The sequence below is a fragment of the Camarhynchus parvulus genome, chromosome 24 (assembly GCF_901933205.1).
Source record: "Camarhynchus parvulus chromosome 24, STF_HiC, whole genome shotgun sequence".
In the NCBI taxonomy this organism is placed as follows: Eukaryota; Metazoa; Chordata; class Aves; order Passeriformes; family Thraupidae; genus Camarhynchus; species Camarhynchus parvulus.
In genome coordinates, this window is record NC_044594.1 from 4543747 (window position 1) to 4561297 (window position 17551).

The following is a 17551-nucleotide window of genomic DNA, read 5'->3' on the forward strand; positions in this document are numbered from 1 at the left end:
AAAGCTCTGATACCTTTACACAGCTGGAAAAAGCCTTGTATAAAGGTGAGTTCCCAATTTGAGGTCACCTGTGTGATGCTGCTTGACACACAAGCTTTAAATGCAGGGTTATACCAAGAATTTCCTAATTTCCTCTCCCAGTCTGCCCTGCAGTGCAGAACTGTCTGGATTTTGTGAGGCTGAGCTGATCCTTCTGCTGCTTCTCCTGTGTCTCCCACTTTAACAGAACTGTATGTTGTGTCCCTTCAGCAGTCCCAGCTGATTTAACTGGATTTCCTTCCCTTCTTCAACTTTCAGACTTGCTGCAGAGCAGGGGAGAGACTGTCACCTGTGTTGTGCTTGGAGAAGGAATGTTTTTCCTAGCTGTATTTCCAGAGCCAGGAAAATAGATCTCTGTTAGTATAACAGTGTGTCCCATGTCTGGATAAATGACCTGGAAGAGCAAATCCTGTACTTTGTCAAGTTGTCTTGGTGTCAAGGTGTCAATACTTGTGTCAAGACCTCCGGATAATTGATTTAACTTTGGTGGATTTTGTTAGCATTTCATTTGCCCATCAAAGCTGTGAGTATAAAATGTTGATTTAGGGGCAGTAGAAGGACAGTGTTAAAAACTAAAACCAAGTGGTGTTCCTCAGCTTTTTCCAACCTCTCTCCATATGTTTAAAAATTGCAAGACTTGCTTGAAAAGACTTGCTTTTTAAATTGTAACAGGGTAAAGTATTTTCTTAGAAAGCAGCACTTGGGAAAGGAAATACAGGGTGTTTTGTGATAATGAAGGAGTGAAAGAATGGAAAGAAGAATATTGATAAGTGGAAGGGCTGAAGTAACAGCAGCAGTGACAATGAAGGATGCGAGTGGGAAAGTGGGGTGATAAGGTGGAGAGCAGGAAACAAAGGATGAGAACTTGAAAAAGAGAGAGCAGTTGAGTGGGAACCTGAGAAGTAAAGCAATGGAGAGAGATGTGAAGAGCAGGGCAAAATGAAAGTTGAATGTGAGATTTTGGGGCATTTGATATGGCTTAAAACACACTTAAGTAGAGGAGGAACGATTCTGAAAATGCCTTCTAATAATATGAGAGCAAGGCAGAGGTCAGGAGGGGTCATTTAAAGACACCTTCCTGTGCAGTAGTGTTTGTGCAGAACCCAGCTTCAGTTAAATGAAGCTTCCTGCAGGATTCACAGGCTCACCTGCTGGGATGTGTGCTCTGACTTCCTCATCAGTCCCAAATCACTGATCTCTGAAGAAATAGTGCACATTCTTTTATGGGTTAATGTGGAGAGCTTGGGATGACACTGAGTACAAGCTCTGAGAAGTTACACAGGCAGCTTTGGGAATGTTTGAGTAATCACTGCTCTTCTGACTTTCAGCTCCCTGCTTTTCACAGGGAGAACATCAGCAATATCCTTTACTAGATGAGGTGCTTGGATACTGAGTGTGGAGAAGGAAGGTTTAACTGCCTTCTAATCTAACATGATTAGAGAGAATAGAACTGAGAGATTGTACAGATGGAGGTACTTAAACCACAGTATCTACAAACTTTAATGTCTGAACAGGCAAAACTGTAGCTCTGTTTCAGAGAGGGTCAGTCAGAGTGAAAGGAGAATAACAGCTGTGATAAGAGCAGGCAGTGACACAGAAGACAGAAATTCTCCTCTCTTTCTCTCCTTGCAACTGTCTTGGGGGATATTTTAAATAAAAGCTTTAATCCAGGAGGAAACTGAGGTGAGATAGAGGCAGAATTATTACTAGAGCTATTACAGTATATTCCTGTGAGTCAAATCATGATTGCCTAATATAAAACCAGATCAGCTCATTGCCAGCTTTACACCTGGGGAAAAAGCAAACTGGAGTTCTTTGTAGGACTGTGTATTTAGACACAGTGTATTTAGTGCCTGACAGCTACACCAGAGATGCTTAATGCAATTCCCAGCTCTTCCACGTGGGAAGCTCCCTGCTGTGCAGGTGTGGAGTCAGATCACTCCTGTTGCAGAGAAGAGACTGCAATCCCATGGGACACCTTCCTGCAGCTGAAGGTGCTCTGCTCTGGTGGTCTGGACTGTCCACAGCGCTCACAACTGAACACATTTTTCAGTTCGTATGACAAAAGAGAGGATCAGCTTGTACTTAAAGAGCAGCTGGGCTGAAAAGGGTCTTGGGGAAATGTGGAACGATGCTCAGAAAGGAGAGGGATGGACAGATGGGGGAAGCATTTGAAATTTTTCAACTCGGATGCACTCTCCTCTGATTATAGATACATGGATGCTTAAATCACTTGCAGGAAGTTCTTTCTGTGTCCTTGCTAGTGCAGAGCTCTTGCTGTGGAGAAGAAGCTGCACTGTGAGTTGCTTCTTTTGGATGCCAGATGCTGTTACCTGGGGGAGCTGTGACCTGGGGGCCCTGAAATGTGTCTGTGCTGCTGCCGTTTGATCTGTTCCTCCACTGCTCAGACTTGGTTGCTTTCCACCACATTCAGTCTCAAACTGTGGCTCTCTCTTGTGGGCCCCTTCTGTTATCCAGCTTTAATGAACAGAGTTTCTCTCTTGGCCATGAATTTTAAGGGTGGCAGAGCTCTTCACAGCAGTGTCAGGACTCCAACACCTCTTTCCCCTGAGCTGCCTCTGCTCCTCCCTGCTGCTGAACCTGTTCTTGTTTTCTCCAAGGCTGGAGAAACCCAGACCTTGTGTGTGATAATTACTATATGTGCTTCCCTCTCTCACATCTCTGCTCTCCATCCCTCAGGAGTTTTTCTTGTCCTTGTAGCTTATCTTGCACTTTCTCAAGGTTCAGTGAGACAGGTTTTCAAGTCTTAAGCCAGGTGGAAACAAGTCCAAGGAATGAGCTGCTCCTGAGCAGCTGTGACACTGATGATCTGTTTCTCCATAGTGAACTTGTGAAAATGTAAATTTTTAACAGAGGTTGCTGTTTACTTTACACTACAGAGTTCTCTTTTGCCATGTCTAAGATACTTTTGAGGGGAGTACTTCTGAGTGCTTGCTCATTCCCTGAGGGCAGGTGCTGAGGGATTATGGACAGTGCTGAACAGAGCAGGTGGATCACACACAGAGACACACCTTGGGCACAGCACCACAGGACAAGCACAAACTTATCCTGATCAGCAGCTTGCTCAGACTGTTTGGGGAAGGAAGAAAGGCAGTGTGGGAATGCTGCAATTACTCATCCAGTTAAATGTCTGCTCCACAAGGCTGGTTTCCCTTTACCCTGGAATAAGGTTTTGCTAAGAGTAAGTTGCAGGGAGTATCTGTTTCCTCTTCTGGCAGGGATTGTACCAGTGAAGATTGTGGTTCATGACTTAAAAACACATGCTGTGTGTGCCATGCAGGACTTGGAGCCAGGTAGGGACTCCTTAGCTTCCTCTTTGTGTGCTGTGTCTGGTCTGAAGTCTGAGTATCCTATTGGGGCTTGACACTTGTGCATTTTATAATGCAAACTCCTAAGAGTCTGAGTTTTCAGTGTGGGCTTGACTGTGGAGTGGTAGGGTTGTGCAGGAGTGCCACAGACTGTGCCAGTGTCATTGCACAGGTACAGCACCTGATGGCTCACCTTGGCTCAGGTTTAGGAGGGGGAGGTGGGACACTCAGTTTCATGTGTTTGCTCAGCATCTCTAGCAATGGCTGTGCTGCTGAGTGATCCTTTCACAGATTGTGTTGTAGCAAAAACTGCGTTTGGCACCTTTAAACAGAAGGCTTGGTTGGGAGCTGAAGATGTCCCACGTTATGTACCCATTGTGAGTAGAGCTTGGTCTCCACATCCCAATCACCCTTTTGCTATGAGGTTTGCAGGGCTAGCTTTTCACTGAGATCCTGAATTGCTTCTTCTTTTCTTCCCTTGATAAACACATACACTCTGCAGTTTATGAAATCAGTAACACACCTGCAGCAGATTGGTTGGGCATCACAAACCCAAGGCCTATACCAAGGAATTCAGCAGGACAGTGGTCTGGAGATGCAGTAACTGTCCCGGAGGTGCGATAACGCATAGCTGGGTAAATGGCCCTTGAGATGATTAACTGGGAGGTGTGCAGCAGTGGCAGCACACTTGTGTTTAAAGTGGAGCCTTGGGCATAGCTCTTGCCCGGGAGAGTGTGCAGGAATGTCCTTCTGGACAGGGACTGCGAGGTGCCTGCTCAGCACTTCTGCCTTCACATGGGAGCAGGGCTGCAAACAGCCTTTCAGAGGCTCATCCAGCCCTAGCTGTGCCTGAGGAGCCTCTGATATGGGCACAGCTTGAAAGGCTTTTACATATGTTTTGTCAGTCACAAAGTGCAGCCTAATTTTCTCTTTCTTGTGCTGTGATTCACCAAGTCCTTCCGGTATAAAACCACTGCTTTTCATATAAAATTACATTAAACAGGCCTTGAACAAGTGCACTCTGTGCTTGGGGGAGGCAAATGTCCTGTCATAATCCCCAGGAGAGAGCAGTTTGTGACCTATATCATTAATTAGCAGTGAAATAGTTCTCAGCTTGGGCTACCAGCAAGATTTTCTTTTAAATATTTTAGTTTCTTGGTTCTAGCTGTCCAGTTGGTCTTTGTTTCATGAACTTGCTTCAGTGCATGTTGAGCAGCACCTCAGCTAAAACTGTGGTTGTAAAATACCCTACAAGAATGGTGGTGCTTCATATAATTTACTCAAAAATTTGTATATCTTAACATTGAACTATTTTCACATTAAATTAATTTGCTTTTGGAAACAAAAGAGATCCTACAGTGTCTTCTTCTGCATACATTATTAATGGCAATCCATTTTTAATTTAATGAAAAATTATTCAAAGAGCAAGGGAGGAAGGCTTGCAGCATCCTTGGTCTTTTTCTGCCTAGATAACCTTAAGCAATCAAAGAGGTTATATTTAAAATCCTCTCTTGGTTGGCACTTTTATCTTCTTAAATGGAATAGTGTTTAAACTCAGAGAAACTATCAAAGGTGGAAAGAAAGTACTGGCAGAGGTGAGAAGTGGTAAAGAATTGTATAATCCTGTTCCTTAAGTAGTTGACAGAAATTTCTGTTAGAGAATTTTCTGAAATAGGTGTTGCTGTTGCAGCTTCCCAAAATTTATTTACGTGGTAGAAAGCTGAATCATTATGTAATCAAATTATCCGTGTTAGTTCTATCAACCTGAAGTTAAACAAATTGGTCATGGGTTCAGCCGTGTCATAGAACAGCTTTCCAGGTTGGAGATTTGTTTTGTATTTGACTCTGAGCCACCCGCTGTTACTCCAAGGATTAAGAGATAAAATGTTTCCAAGCCAATTCCTATTTTAACAGCAAATTAGAGCTTGCAGTTAGTGATACCTCTCTGCTCTGCTCTTCTAATTGAAAAAACAGCAACAAACCCCCATTTGAGTCACTTGTTATTGTGATAATTCAAGCCCTAGCTAGAGGGAAAGCAAAGCCGACTGGAGAGAGATCTTGTCTGCATTGGAAAAATGATCCATTACTGTCAGAACTTACCTCCAGCAGAAAGAACCCAGCCCATGTGCAGGAAACTTGTGAAGTTACATCAAACCATTGCAGTTTTGAGCCTGGTTGTCTAAGAGACATCTGAAAGACCTTTTTAAATGTGACACTTGGACATGCACAGTGGTGTTCCTAACAACTGGTGAATTCTAGTTAGCTGTGAAACAAAATCCTTATTACTGTTTAACTGTACAGTCCTGAGCCCTGGCCTTGGCAAAAGGCTGTGCTGCACTGAAAAATGTACAGATAAAGAGCAAGAGAGGCTCTGGCCTTGGTGGGTTTGGAGCTGAAGTGCAGGAAAACAGGTAGCCCTGGATGAGGAGAGAGGAGATGGCAGGAGGAGCTGGAGGTGGGACTTCAGCATGGAAACACAAAGCAGCAGCAGGGCACAATGCTCTGCCATGCCCCGAACACCTGGCTGTGTAGGTAGTGCATGTGCTCAGTCTCCCTGCACTGAAATGCACCTTCTCTCTGCTTGTCATAAGTTCCAGGTAGTTGGAAGAGTCTCCTGGAGCTGTAGTGAATACATTTCCCTCATTTTTCCCCACAGCTATTTCTACTCCTCTAAGCAGGGTAGTAGACCTTAAGCTGTAGCAGATGCTGTGTGGACAGTGTCTGTTGTGCTTTTATGCTTTATCACTTTCTGAAGTGACAGCTTTGGTTTTACTTTGGGTTCTGTTTCATTCAGCTTGGATTGAACACTGTTCACCAGGAACTGTGGAACTGCGTTTTAGTCTCACTCTTTTAAGCAGAGGTTTATCTTCTGTCTGTGGTCACCTTAGGGTGCAGTATTTTATTGTAGCACACCTGGGTGGAGAATTCCCACAGATTCCTACCTTGTGTTCTCATTTTGTTGGTGCTCTGGGGCCTTGGACAACTGGGGACCTCTGCCCTGGCTCTGTCCCCCATCACTTCATGCAAATCCTTCACTTCTCAGTGTGCTTCTATTTTCTCTTGTCTTGGAATTGGAATTAGCTTCCCCACTCAAGTCAGAGAGGTCAAGTCCACCAGTTGAGGTATAAAATCCCTGGGATGAATCCACCCAGTATCCCTTGGTCTCTGTCACTGGGAGCTGCAGGTGAGGGGTCCAGGGGCAGGAAGGGTGTCTAAACAGCTTCTGCAGCCCAGCAGCCACTGATGCAAAATGAGAACAGTTTTTTTTCCCCTCAATGGATGTGTTGTTTCCTATTAAGTTCTTCTGTCTTTAGGTTGTCCCATTCCTGCATGTCTGTTTTAGTGAAACAGAGAAAAATTAGCATTGGGAAAGAGGGATTTGGAAAGGATCATTAAGCTTTCTAGGCACAGAACAGGTATAACCTGTTTGACTTTGCTCAGCTTTGCCAAGCTTGAACCTTCCCTGTCTCCTGTAAGCGCTGAGCTCATGCTTGGCCTGGCTGTGTCCTTAGGCATCAGGGCTGATGAACGGGGTTATTGTCACTTGGTTATAGAGCATTTAGCAAGCAGCGCTGATCCAACCATCACAGACTAAAAAATAACTGTTATAGAGACTGTTCTGTATAATTTGGGGTTGTGCAGCATCTTCTGTTGAATTTTAAACAAAAAGGTGTTGTTTTGGAAGTCTTTTTGTCTTTCTGAACTTGGTGTTTTGCTGAGTCCCAAAAGCATACAGAATTTCACCCCCTCCAAATCTTCACGTACAGTGATAACCCTCAGCATCCTACCAAGTTGAAAGCAAAACCTTTAGATTCCACATGGAGTTTCCATGGGCTGCGGCCGGACAATAGCCGGCATTGCTACAAATTCTAGCTTGTACCTTTGAGCTTCAGGCAGGAGTAGAAGTGATAACAGTACAGAAATTCTTGGGCTGTTTCATAGAAGTGAGAAGAGCTCTGCATTCCATACTGATACAGAAAGATTAAAATGACTTGATGAAGGTCACACAACAAGCTGATGGCCAAGCCCTGATTGAGGGTCATCCATCATCCAGGCTTTCCTCTTATTTGATAGACCTCAGTGCTTTGGATGGAGAGCTCATCATCCTCACTGCTGCATTGGTGGTCTGGTGAAGAATTTCAGTCTTTTAATGGGATCTGAAAATTGGGTTGTAATAATTATTTCTCATTTTTGGTTTGGTGTATGAACCAGAAATTGTAATAGCAGTTTTTACACAGCTTCTTTTCAAACTGGCTGCATAAACAGAAAAATAAATTAAGGCTTATAAGTCTCCTTTGGGAATGCAGTAAATATTACCCTGTTTTCCAAAAGGAGGAAGCAGAACAGCAAACACATTAATGTGATATATCCAAGGTTAACCAGTTGGCAGAACTGGGAATAACTTCTGCTTGTATGGTCCTTACTGGTCACTTGTTTAAGTGTTGTTTGGGGGTGGGACCATGCAGAGCAGGTGAAAACATCCCTGCGTGTATCCGAGGGATGGGGATGGAGGTGATCAGGGCAAGAGATGCCTTTTCCTCCTGCAGCCGGGAAAGGGTTACAGCTGAAATGCCTGTAGCAGCCTCAGGAAAACATGAATCGGTGCTGCTGAGGGAGGGCAGGATGGGAGCCCAGACCCGCGAGCTGCCTTGTGCTTTTCCATTATAAACACCCCTTTTTGGGGGGGTTAAACCCGGAGCTCCGGAGCGTCGCGGCGGGGCTGGCGCGGGAGCAGCCCCTGCCCCAGCCGCTGCCCCTTCCTTCCCCCGGCAGCTCCATCCTGCTGCTGCCGCGGCTCCGTGCTGTGCTGTGCTGTGCTGTGTGTGCTCTGCTCTGTGCTGTGTGCTGCGTGCTCTGTGCTCGCTGTGTGCCGTACACGCAACATGGAGGGAGGGACCGGCGCCGCCGCCGCCTTCCCCGGCAGCCGCTCGGCCGCGCTCGCCTCGGGCACCGCCGGAGCCGCAGCCGGAGCCGGAGCCGGGAGCGGCCTCGATGGATCGCACAGGTCAGTGCCAGCCATACCCTCAGGACGCTCCTCCGGGACGAGCCTCCCTTCTCCTCTATTTTAACCCTCATCAATGGCGTGCTGAGACCGTATCTGCGAGGGATGTAATTGTTTCACACTTGGTCAGAGCCGGCGATGCCTAATAAAAATGTAGAGCGGGATTAAGGAAGGCAAGCGTGGCGTTCCCACCTAGCAAATGAAAGTTCATTTTAATATTTGCTGTATTTTTTAGCTCATGTAGATGACTGTGTGTCTTAAGTGGTTGAGCGTTTGAATGGAGAAAGGTTAATTGCCTGCTTCAGCCACATTACACTGTGTAGCTCCCACCAGCATGCAGAAAGCAGACAAAGTCTAATTTTGCATCCCATCCTTTTTGTGACAGCAGTCCTTGAGGCATTTTCTGGTAAAGTGTGTAGAATGCGGTTATCAGCATGACAGAAAATGCATTTTTTCTACTAAAAAATGTACTATATCCTGTGCATAGCAGAGAGGAGCACACAGTGTGTACTTTGTGTGAAAGCAGCAATAGTCACAAGGGCTCTTTGCTGAGTGTATTTTTTTCCCTTTCTAATGGAGAACTAAGAACCGTTGGTGGGATATGGGTTTAGGAGCAGTAGTTCTGGAGGGCCAGGTTATCTTATGTGTGTTGTTAAAATTCTTGTGGAATGAGGCAGTGCTGATTATCTTCAGGGCAAATCATCTCCTTCACCCTGGGCTCGGGTTTGTGCTGTGCCTGATAGGAAGTATGCCTGGTGCTGCTGCAGTTCCTTTGGGATTTTCTACTTCAGGGCTGAAAGTGAATAAATATTTACTGCTGAGGTAAAAAGGAAGGAGCTGTGGACCCAGTATCAGTTAAAATTTGCTGTTACCACCTACCTCGGTTACAGATCAAGGCAGTTTTACCACACCAGAAGTTATTTATGAACCAAGGTGCCAGAAGCTGGAGACGCAGATTCTTATTTCACTGTTTAACACATTATCAACAAAGTCTTGGTAATTTATGCTGACTCCTCCTACTTCGCTTACACTGCCAGAAACTGAAGGAGAGTAGCTCACATCAGTACGGCAAAATTTCTTTGAATTTGTCTGTGTTTTCTTTCTTCCTTGAAATATTTATCCTTACGAAAGCTGCTGCTGGATATCTGCTCATTGTTTGACTTGGGCACTGTGAGAAAAGTATTTGCAAAATTTTGGGTCCACTTACTTGGAAGCAAAACTATATTTAAAAATTAACTGTGTCTAGTGTGCTAATGCTGAAGGCTTTACACTCCCTGACTTCCTTTGTCATGAAGAAAGCACAAAATGCAATATATTGGCAATATGTTGTTACCCAAGGATAGAACCACAGGCTTACCAGAGGGAATTTTGTAAATGGGAACTACAGGATTTGTGTTTGGTGTGAATTCCTTGGGAATGAGAGCTTTGATATTTGTGAGGAGCTGGCAATGTCAGTATGTGCACTATGAGGTTTCTGGCTGAAGACAGTTTAGCAGCGGTTTGATAAAATCTATGCAGTTTTCCTCCGAATGGATCTTGTCATCCAAGAGGCCTGCAGATTAAAAAGGTTTTAGTTCTGGCAGTGACATGCCCTTTTTTTGTCATTTGTGCAGAGAGTCCAGAGTATGACAGAACTAAGGATGAGCTTATTTTGGTTGGCTTTCTGAATGCAGATCTCTTGCTCATGTCCTCCCTTTCAGCACAGAGATAAAATTGGTATTGTTTTTTGGAAGCAAAGCTTGCATTTAACAGGATTATAGGAGTATTTTTAACTTCCTGCTCTCCCTTCAGTGCTCCTGATGGATGCTTAGAGTGCGGGGAGTTTGCTGGTTATTGATGTCAAAGTGAATGTGCTGTGCTGATGCAGATTTTCTTGAGGAAAAACGTCCTTTTCTGAGTGGCACGTGGGAGGGCTGCAGAGTCCTTGTCCTGCCCATAACAGTGGCTTTGGGGCTGGAAGGAAGAGGGGCAGAAAGCAGCAGTGCTGAGCTGGTGCCAGGGCAGTGGTTGGGAGGGCAGGGGCAGAGCCCTGTGTGTTCCAGGGATGGGGAATATCTTCGGAGCCAGACTGGGGGATTGGTGTTCGGAACTGGCGCTCAGCACGGGCAGCCCGGGGTGACTTGGGTGTCACAGCGTGTCCCCTGCTCATGGCTGAGCTGCCTGTCCTCCTGACCTCTGCGTGCCCTCCAGCTCCGGCACACAGCTTTCCCAGGCTCCAGCCCCCGGGATGCTTTCCATGGAAAAAAACCCACATTTTTTCTTATGCAAGGAGGGGACAATTTTATCAGTCGGTTAGTGAGCACGTCCTTGGCTCCCCCAGGTCTTTTTGCAACAACCAGTGTAACAATGTCCTGTGTGACATATCCTCAGTATTTATATCAAAAATACAAAAATAATCATTTAATCCCGCTTTGTCAAGCATTTTGGTTTAATCTTCCTTTGTGTTGAACCGTGTTTCTCCTTATTATTTGATACTTTATGAAAACTTCATGCTCTGGTGTCAGGGGCTACAGTTTAATCTTTTGATATTCTGCTTCTGATAGTTGTCATTAAAGGGAATGAAATCCTTAGTTTTCACCTATGTTGCATAAAAATATGTTATTCCCAGCTACTATTCAGTTATCAGCCTGAAGAAAAGAGGGAAAAAACCCCACAGAATCCCTGGTGAAAAGAAGAAATAAGGTGAGTTTGAAACGGTGGATGTGATGGACAGAAAACAGGAGAACTGGGATGGGATCTGTGCTTGCCAGTCCTGAGGATAAAGACCAAAGCAGGCAGCTCTTTAGCTGTTGAGTCAGAGCAGGGTAGACTCCAGTGTCTTTTCACATAAAGAGAAAAAACAGGCACATATACACCTTTTGTGTGTTCTTTGGAATATTGGGAATAGTGATAGGATGCAATGGCAGGGGCTGAGAAGGAGTGGGCATTCCTAGAATTCCATCCAGCTCCTTAGGATGGAGTAGTGCAGCTACTCAGCTGCTCGCTGTTGTGTATTTGTTGGAGGAGGTTGTGTGTGCTGTTTCTGGAGCATGCAAACATGACTGAATTGGGGATCCAGAAAGAAGCTGAAGGATAACCCTCAGCACCTGGGTGCATTTCACACTGCCAGCTGTTCCTTTGGCTGATGGGAAGATCCAGTGTGATTTAGAGTGGGAATGACAGAAGAAGGAGGAATTTGAACTTGATACCTTGCTTTAAGGCGCCATTTGTATTCCAGCATCTCTTACATCCATGTTCACTCCTTCTGAAAGTGTGACTGTGAAATTAGTTATCCCAGCACCTCCAGAGACACCTTGGAGGTGATGTAACACCTGCTTTTCCATCAGTTGCCTCTCCTTACGCAATTCACATCTAATCTAGTTTGCTTCTTCCCCTGGGTAAAACAGCAGTAAAAGTGCAGTACTTGCTAAAAGGTCTGTTCTAGTTTTCCTTCAGTCTGGTCCTAGGAGCTTTGTGGTGGCAGAGGCCACCCTTGGTTGCAGTGGCTGTACTGGCAGAGCCAGGCGTGCCCAGGAGCAGGCTGGATGTGTTGGATCATCTGTGTCAGATTTTACTGCATTTATAAAGGGTTGGGCCTTGCCTCTCCCGTCAGCAGGTCCCACGCCTGACTAAACTCCTGAAGCATCCAGAGGTGACACAACATTGCTGCTCCTTGGGTTACTGACTTACTCCAGGTTCACTCCGAGCCTCCTCAAAGGTCTAAATTCTCCAGTTAATCCAGCTTGGGGAAGGACTTCAAACCTGATACTTCCCATAATGTTAGGGACCAGAAAGCCCTTGTTCATTGGCATTGATGAGAGTTTAACTCAGCTCTTTGTTTCTCGCTTCAGACAGTTCAAGCTGGGGGCAGTTTTAGCTGGGGCATCCTCTGGCTTTTCTGGAATAAGAACAGAGCTGGACACAGAGCTGATACATGACCAGTGGTGGTGGTTGCTTTCTCTTGACAGATGGATTTAGTGCAGTGTGCAGCCCTGGTGGGATTTAACCCCCTTAGAAGGGGCAGTTTTGTGGCTGTACTCTCCACCAGATCACCGGGCGTGTGTCCCTGTTCCGAGTGTGACCCTGATGAACACCAGAGGGCTGGGGTTTCTCCCTTTCATTGTGCATTATGCATAGATTTTCCTACTCACAGGGCTATTGAATAGTCAAAGATTTCTCAAAATGTTTTCCCCCTGGGTTTATAAATTAGTGCTCCAAACCTTGTTCAGGACTGGAATATGGCAGATGAGATTTCAGCCCTTAAGGAGTATTTTAATTGTGCAAACTGGCTTGATTCTCTGGCCACTTGTTTTCATTTGTGTATTTCAGAAGGCTTTGTCCTTTTAGAAGTGAAACATAACAAGATACCGCACAAACTTTTTTCAGAAATAATAAATACAATATTTCCAAGCCTTTTCAGTCTGCTGTTCTCTGTGCATTTGCTCTTACTGATACTTTAGTGGAATAGCTTTGCTTGCTGTATGAGATAAATGTCATTTGTAAATGAGCATTGTATCTCTTTGTAGTGTCACTGTGCTGGCTTCTGTTTTGGGAGTGTAAACGTGCTGGGCCAGTGCATGCCATGCTTTTTAAAAAACCATTGACATAAAATATCCAACTATTTTAAGTGTATATGCCTACAGTGGCTCTGTGAAAATCTGTTTGTGTTCTAATAAAGATGTGCAACAAGAAAGCTTTTGACAACCCAAAGTCCATGCAACTGAGAGCCAAAAAGTAGATAAAAAGAGCACTTAACTACTTGGTACATTTTTTTTTCATGGTTTCTGAGCCAATCTCATGATTTGGAGTGATGGGAAGAGGGACCAGGACCAGATTTTCATGTTTTCTTTTAGTAGAACTTTGAATGGCATCAGGCACCCAGCAAACCCCTTGCTACAGGTGAACTAAGAGTGGGTTTTGACCTTGGGCATGTGTTGTAACAAATTTGATACCAGGTGTTGGATACTCGCACTCTCCTGTGAGGATAAAGGCGGTGACTCCTCTTGACATACTTTTGCATAAGCAAAATCTACTGCAAAACCAGCTCTTGGTGGTGTCAGCCCAGGGAGCAGCCAGAGTGTAGGAGCAGATCTGAGCCTTTTCTGCAGTTAAATTGGTCTCATTTGGAGCACTGAGAGGAGAGCAGGCTGGCTGGAGGACTTGGCTAGCCAGAAACAAGGCATGGCTTGTGAAAAATAGAGCAAGAAGAGGAAACTATGCTGATGTCTTCATCTTGCAGGGTCTCCTCTAATGCTCAGTGTTGACAGCTTCATTTAAAGGGACTTTTGCAGCTCTGTGTGGTACCAGGGGAGCTGCTTCTGGGCACACATGAAAGCACTTAGATTTTCATGGGCTGGGAATCTCTGTTCACTATTAACGGCGGGGGAACAAGGCCAACACACACCAGATATCAATTTCAGAGGATGGTCGTTCTTTAATCCTGGTATTTGTGGTTGCAGAGAGCCATTAAATTTGTGCCCAGAAGGTTAACCAAAGCTGTGTTGAGTTTTTTGTGTACAAACGAGTTTGTTTAATACTGCCACAGTTGCTCATCACTTGCTGCAGGAGCAATATGATGAGATTAACAAACCTCTTCCATATCTGATCCTCAGATCCCGCTGGGAAGCTGTGAAAGTGTCAGAGCTCTGCTGCTCATGTGTGGGGTCTGCTCTGGCAAAGCCCAGAGTTGTTCTTTATGGGACATGTTGGGATGTGGTTGCTGGGATGATGGAGGAGCTGAGCTTCCATCTGCAGCCTTGGAGCCAGCATGAGTTTGGGAAACAGCGGAGCTGCTGAGGCTGCCAGCCAGGGGTTCATTATTGGAAAGAAAAGACAAAACACCCCCTCCTTTTTCCCGCTGGACTCTGGAGAGGGAAGCAAGTTTCATGGGGAGATAATTGCACTACTGGAAAAACTGCTGTGACAGCTCCCAGCACCACAAGTGAAGTTCTTGTGGGGAAAAACCATGTTAGACATACCAATTCCTTCCTTTTTCTCTCACAGTTCATGTGGTGTGCAGGCACAGTGTTGTCCTGGGGCCCTTGAAACTTCCTTAGCTCTTTGCCTTGGCTTTCCTTACCAATTTCACCCTAAAAAAGTCTGCTGTTTCTATTGAAGTTTGTTGTTTTAAAATGACACACTTCATGATCTGGTTTAGGACTGCAGATGGACACCTGAATTATATTTTACCCTGCTTATAAAAGCATCCATGATTGATTGCCTCTGAGTGCAAAACGGGAAGCTTTTTCTTTAAAACAGAACCGAAATGAAGAAGAACTCTCACAGTTCCTGCGTGTGTTTATATATATATATGTGTGTATGTATATTTATGTATGTATATAAGCAGCACAGAATGAACCAAAACTCCAAATAAGTATTGATTCCGAAGCTATGTTGTACTCCTGGGCTTTGTTTATGCTGTGTTTTTAGCCTTGTTGAGGTGATAACAGTTTTGTTACATACTTCATGGAAACCTGCCTGAATCTGTTTATTAGATCTCGCTGGATATCTGCCCAGCTTACAGCCCTTTCTGTGCAAAGTCCATGCCTCATTTTTAATTAATTTCCCCCAGTTTCCCCGTGGTGTCTCTGCAGTTGACAAAAAAGGCTTTTCCTCAGTTCTGGAGTGGTAGAACCTTGGCAGAGATGTTGCTTCTTCCCTTGTGTGCAGGACTGATGATTTGCAGAAATAATACAGCTTTTCTGCACTCTTCAGTATTAACAAACATTGGAGACACACGATTCACACAAAAAGCTTTTCTCCAGCAAATGTTCCTGGGTTTGAGCACAGTCTCCCTTTTCAGTGGTTGACCACACATGGAACTTCTCAGGAGCAGCTGCTCACAAATAATTCCAGATGCCGAAAGACCCTGAATACAGTGTTGTGTTTTGTATGGTGCCTGTTCGTGTTGACCTTTTCCAATCCCTTTTCTTGCTTTTTAGGCTCAGGATCACCTCTTTGCTCATTTAAAATATGTATTCAAGACACTTTTAAATCCCAAAATTCACAGACAAAAGACAAAACTCCTTTTATTTGTTCTTCTGTTCTCTCCATTTGGGGCTGGTAGACAGAGGGTGCTTGGCTGCTGCTGTCACTGTCCCTTTAGAAAGAATGGTGGGATTTGCAGGGTCTGCACAGCTGCCGGGTGTGCAGACAACATCAATCCTGGTCTTGGCTTTGCTGCTTATGAATTTCAGGAGTGAGCTTTATTTCCTTGAGAATTTGTTACTTAGTTCAGCGCTCAGGTTGGAACCATTGGCAAAGGAAAATCTGAGCCACTTGGCCACAGGACTCTGTGAAGATAAAGATTTCCCTTCCAGGACTATTGAATTCAGCTCCTTGATTCTGATTTTCCTTATTTCTCGTGTCTTGTTTGGCAGGGGAATGTCAGAGCAAGGAAGGTTACAGAGGCTGTGAGTCAGTTCCAGACGAGCCGTGGTGCAGGCAGTGAGCAGTGGGATTTGTGCTTGGCTGCGCTGCCGCAGGAGCGGCCCAGGGAGCCCCAAGAGCAGAGGCAGGGCTGGGAGCTCTGGGCCCTGCTGGGGCTGGCTGAGGAGCAGCAGGAGCAGGGCTGCCAGCTGGAATGCAGCTGCTGCTGGGCTGCTCTGCTGCTGAGCCCTGCCAGCCCAGCCCTGCCGGCACAGAGCCCTGAGCTCCATTGGCTGCGGGCACTGAGGCTCACTGGGGGCTTGGCTTGCGGGGCAGGAGGGAAGGGCTTCAAACCTGCTGCTGTGAAGATGAGTTTTGTGTGGGTTCAGAAAGCCAGGATGGGTTAATTTGCAGCCAGAAGACCCAACAGGAGTGTATTTGTGCAGAATGAACTGTTCCACGGGTTATCAATGGCTCTGTTCCCTGTGCTCTCTAGCACCAATGTGCTTCAGAATAACTCCTACCTCCTGGAGCACAGCCCTTTGAGAGAGTGTGGTACCACTTAGGGATTTTACCACGCACTTTTCCTCTGGGTTCTGTGGAGACAGGTTTAATGACACATGAGGAATGCTCTATCATTGCGGATTTCAGTGGCTTTAGAACAATGGTGAAAGTACACCCTGCTGGTTCATGGAGTGGGAACCTCCTCCTGGGCCTCTGCAGCACTTTCTGCTCCTTTGAGCAGTAGGAAGGGTGTTAAAAATAATGTACTTGGGTGCTAACACCACCTAGCTGTGATGGCAAATTGCTGGAAAACATTACTGAAAGGGGAAAAGTTCAAGCTGACTTGGTAAACTATTTCTCAGGTTTTTATTTTACTCTCTTCATGCCTTATAAACTTACCTTCTCACACCCTGTGAACTCTGCTCTTCACACTTTATAAAACCATCATGGCAGAAATTAACAACAGAAAATTCCAGTGTATTTTCAGTTATGTGTTTTCTTTGTGTTCAGTCCTCATATCTGTGTAGAATGGGGTTAATTCTCCTAGCAAATAGCACAACCAAGCATCAGAAGAGAAAAAGTGTCTGGAGTGATATGAGGTAATCATGCATTTTCTATTCTTCCTTCACAAGTGCTGCATTGGCAGATCTGACTGGCTTTTGGAGCAGCTGTTAGATCAAGGGATGAGATAAAGCTGGGTGAAAGAGAGGGCCTGTCTCAGAGCTGCCATGCAGTGCTGTTAGGAGAATGCAGTACCTTTGGGATGGACTAAAAATTACTAAAATTACATGTATACACAAGAGTAGAGTGAAAAAGCTAAAATGCAGTTGCATATATTGCACCTCCTCCCCTTCCTTCCCCCTTCCCCCTTCCCTTTCAAAATGGAAAACAAGTCCATGAGTGGAAGCAGTATGGATTTCTCCTTCATGTACTTGTTTGATTTTTCTAGTGAAGTGAACTGCCCTTTTATAAGTTTGCACTTGTGCCTTGAATTTGTTTGATTAAAACATGTTCCTGTCATCTCCCAGGGAGGGGTTTGGCTTTTCCTCTTGTCCATTGCCGTTGAATTTCCTCTCCCCAGGGCCCGTGGCCACCTCAGGGGGAGAGGAGCGAAGGGTCCCTGTGGTCCAGCACTGACTCCCTGCCCTGAGCCTGAGCACTTCATTTCTGCACCCAAGGATTAATTTTAAAGAAATGCTCACCTTTTGCAGTGACTTTTCATCTGTGGTAGGACTGGCCCCTCCAGCATTTAAAAAACATCAATCAAGTTTCTGAAAATCACAAGTCTGACTTTAAAAATGATGCTTTCAAGGTGTGCTTTGATTATAAT

At 45.2% G+C, this 17551-nt stretch overlaps 1 protein-coding gene across 1 annotated transcript in view; it reads left to right on the top strand.

Moving 5' to 3' along the window:
• The first annotated feature begins 7933 nt into the window (after nucleotides 1–7933).
• Nucleotides 7934–17551, top strand: part of ARHGAP32 (Rho GTPase activating protein 32) — a 174932-nt gene continuing 165314 nt past the window's right edge. Inside the window, 1 exon segment of the mRNA XM_030964892.1 lies at nucleotides 7934–8373. Within this exon segment, the coding sequence (XP_030820752.1) occupies nucleotides 8252–8373 (122 nt within the window). The 5' untranslated portion in view covers nucleotides 7934–8251.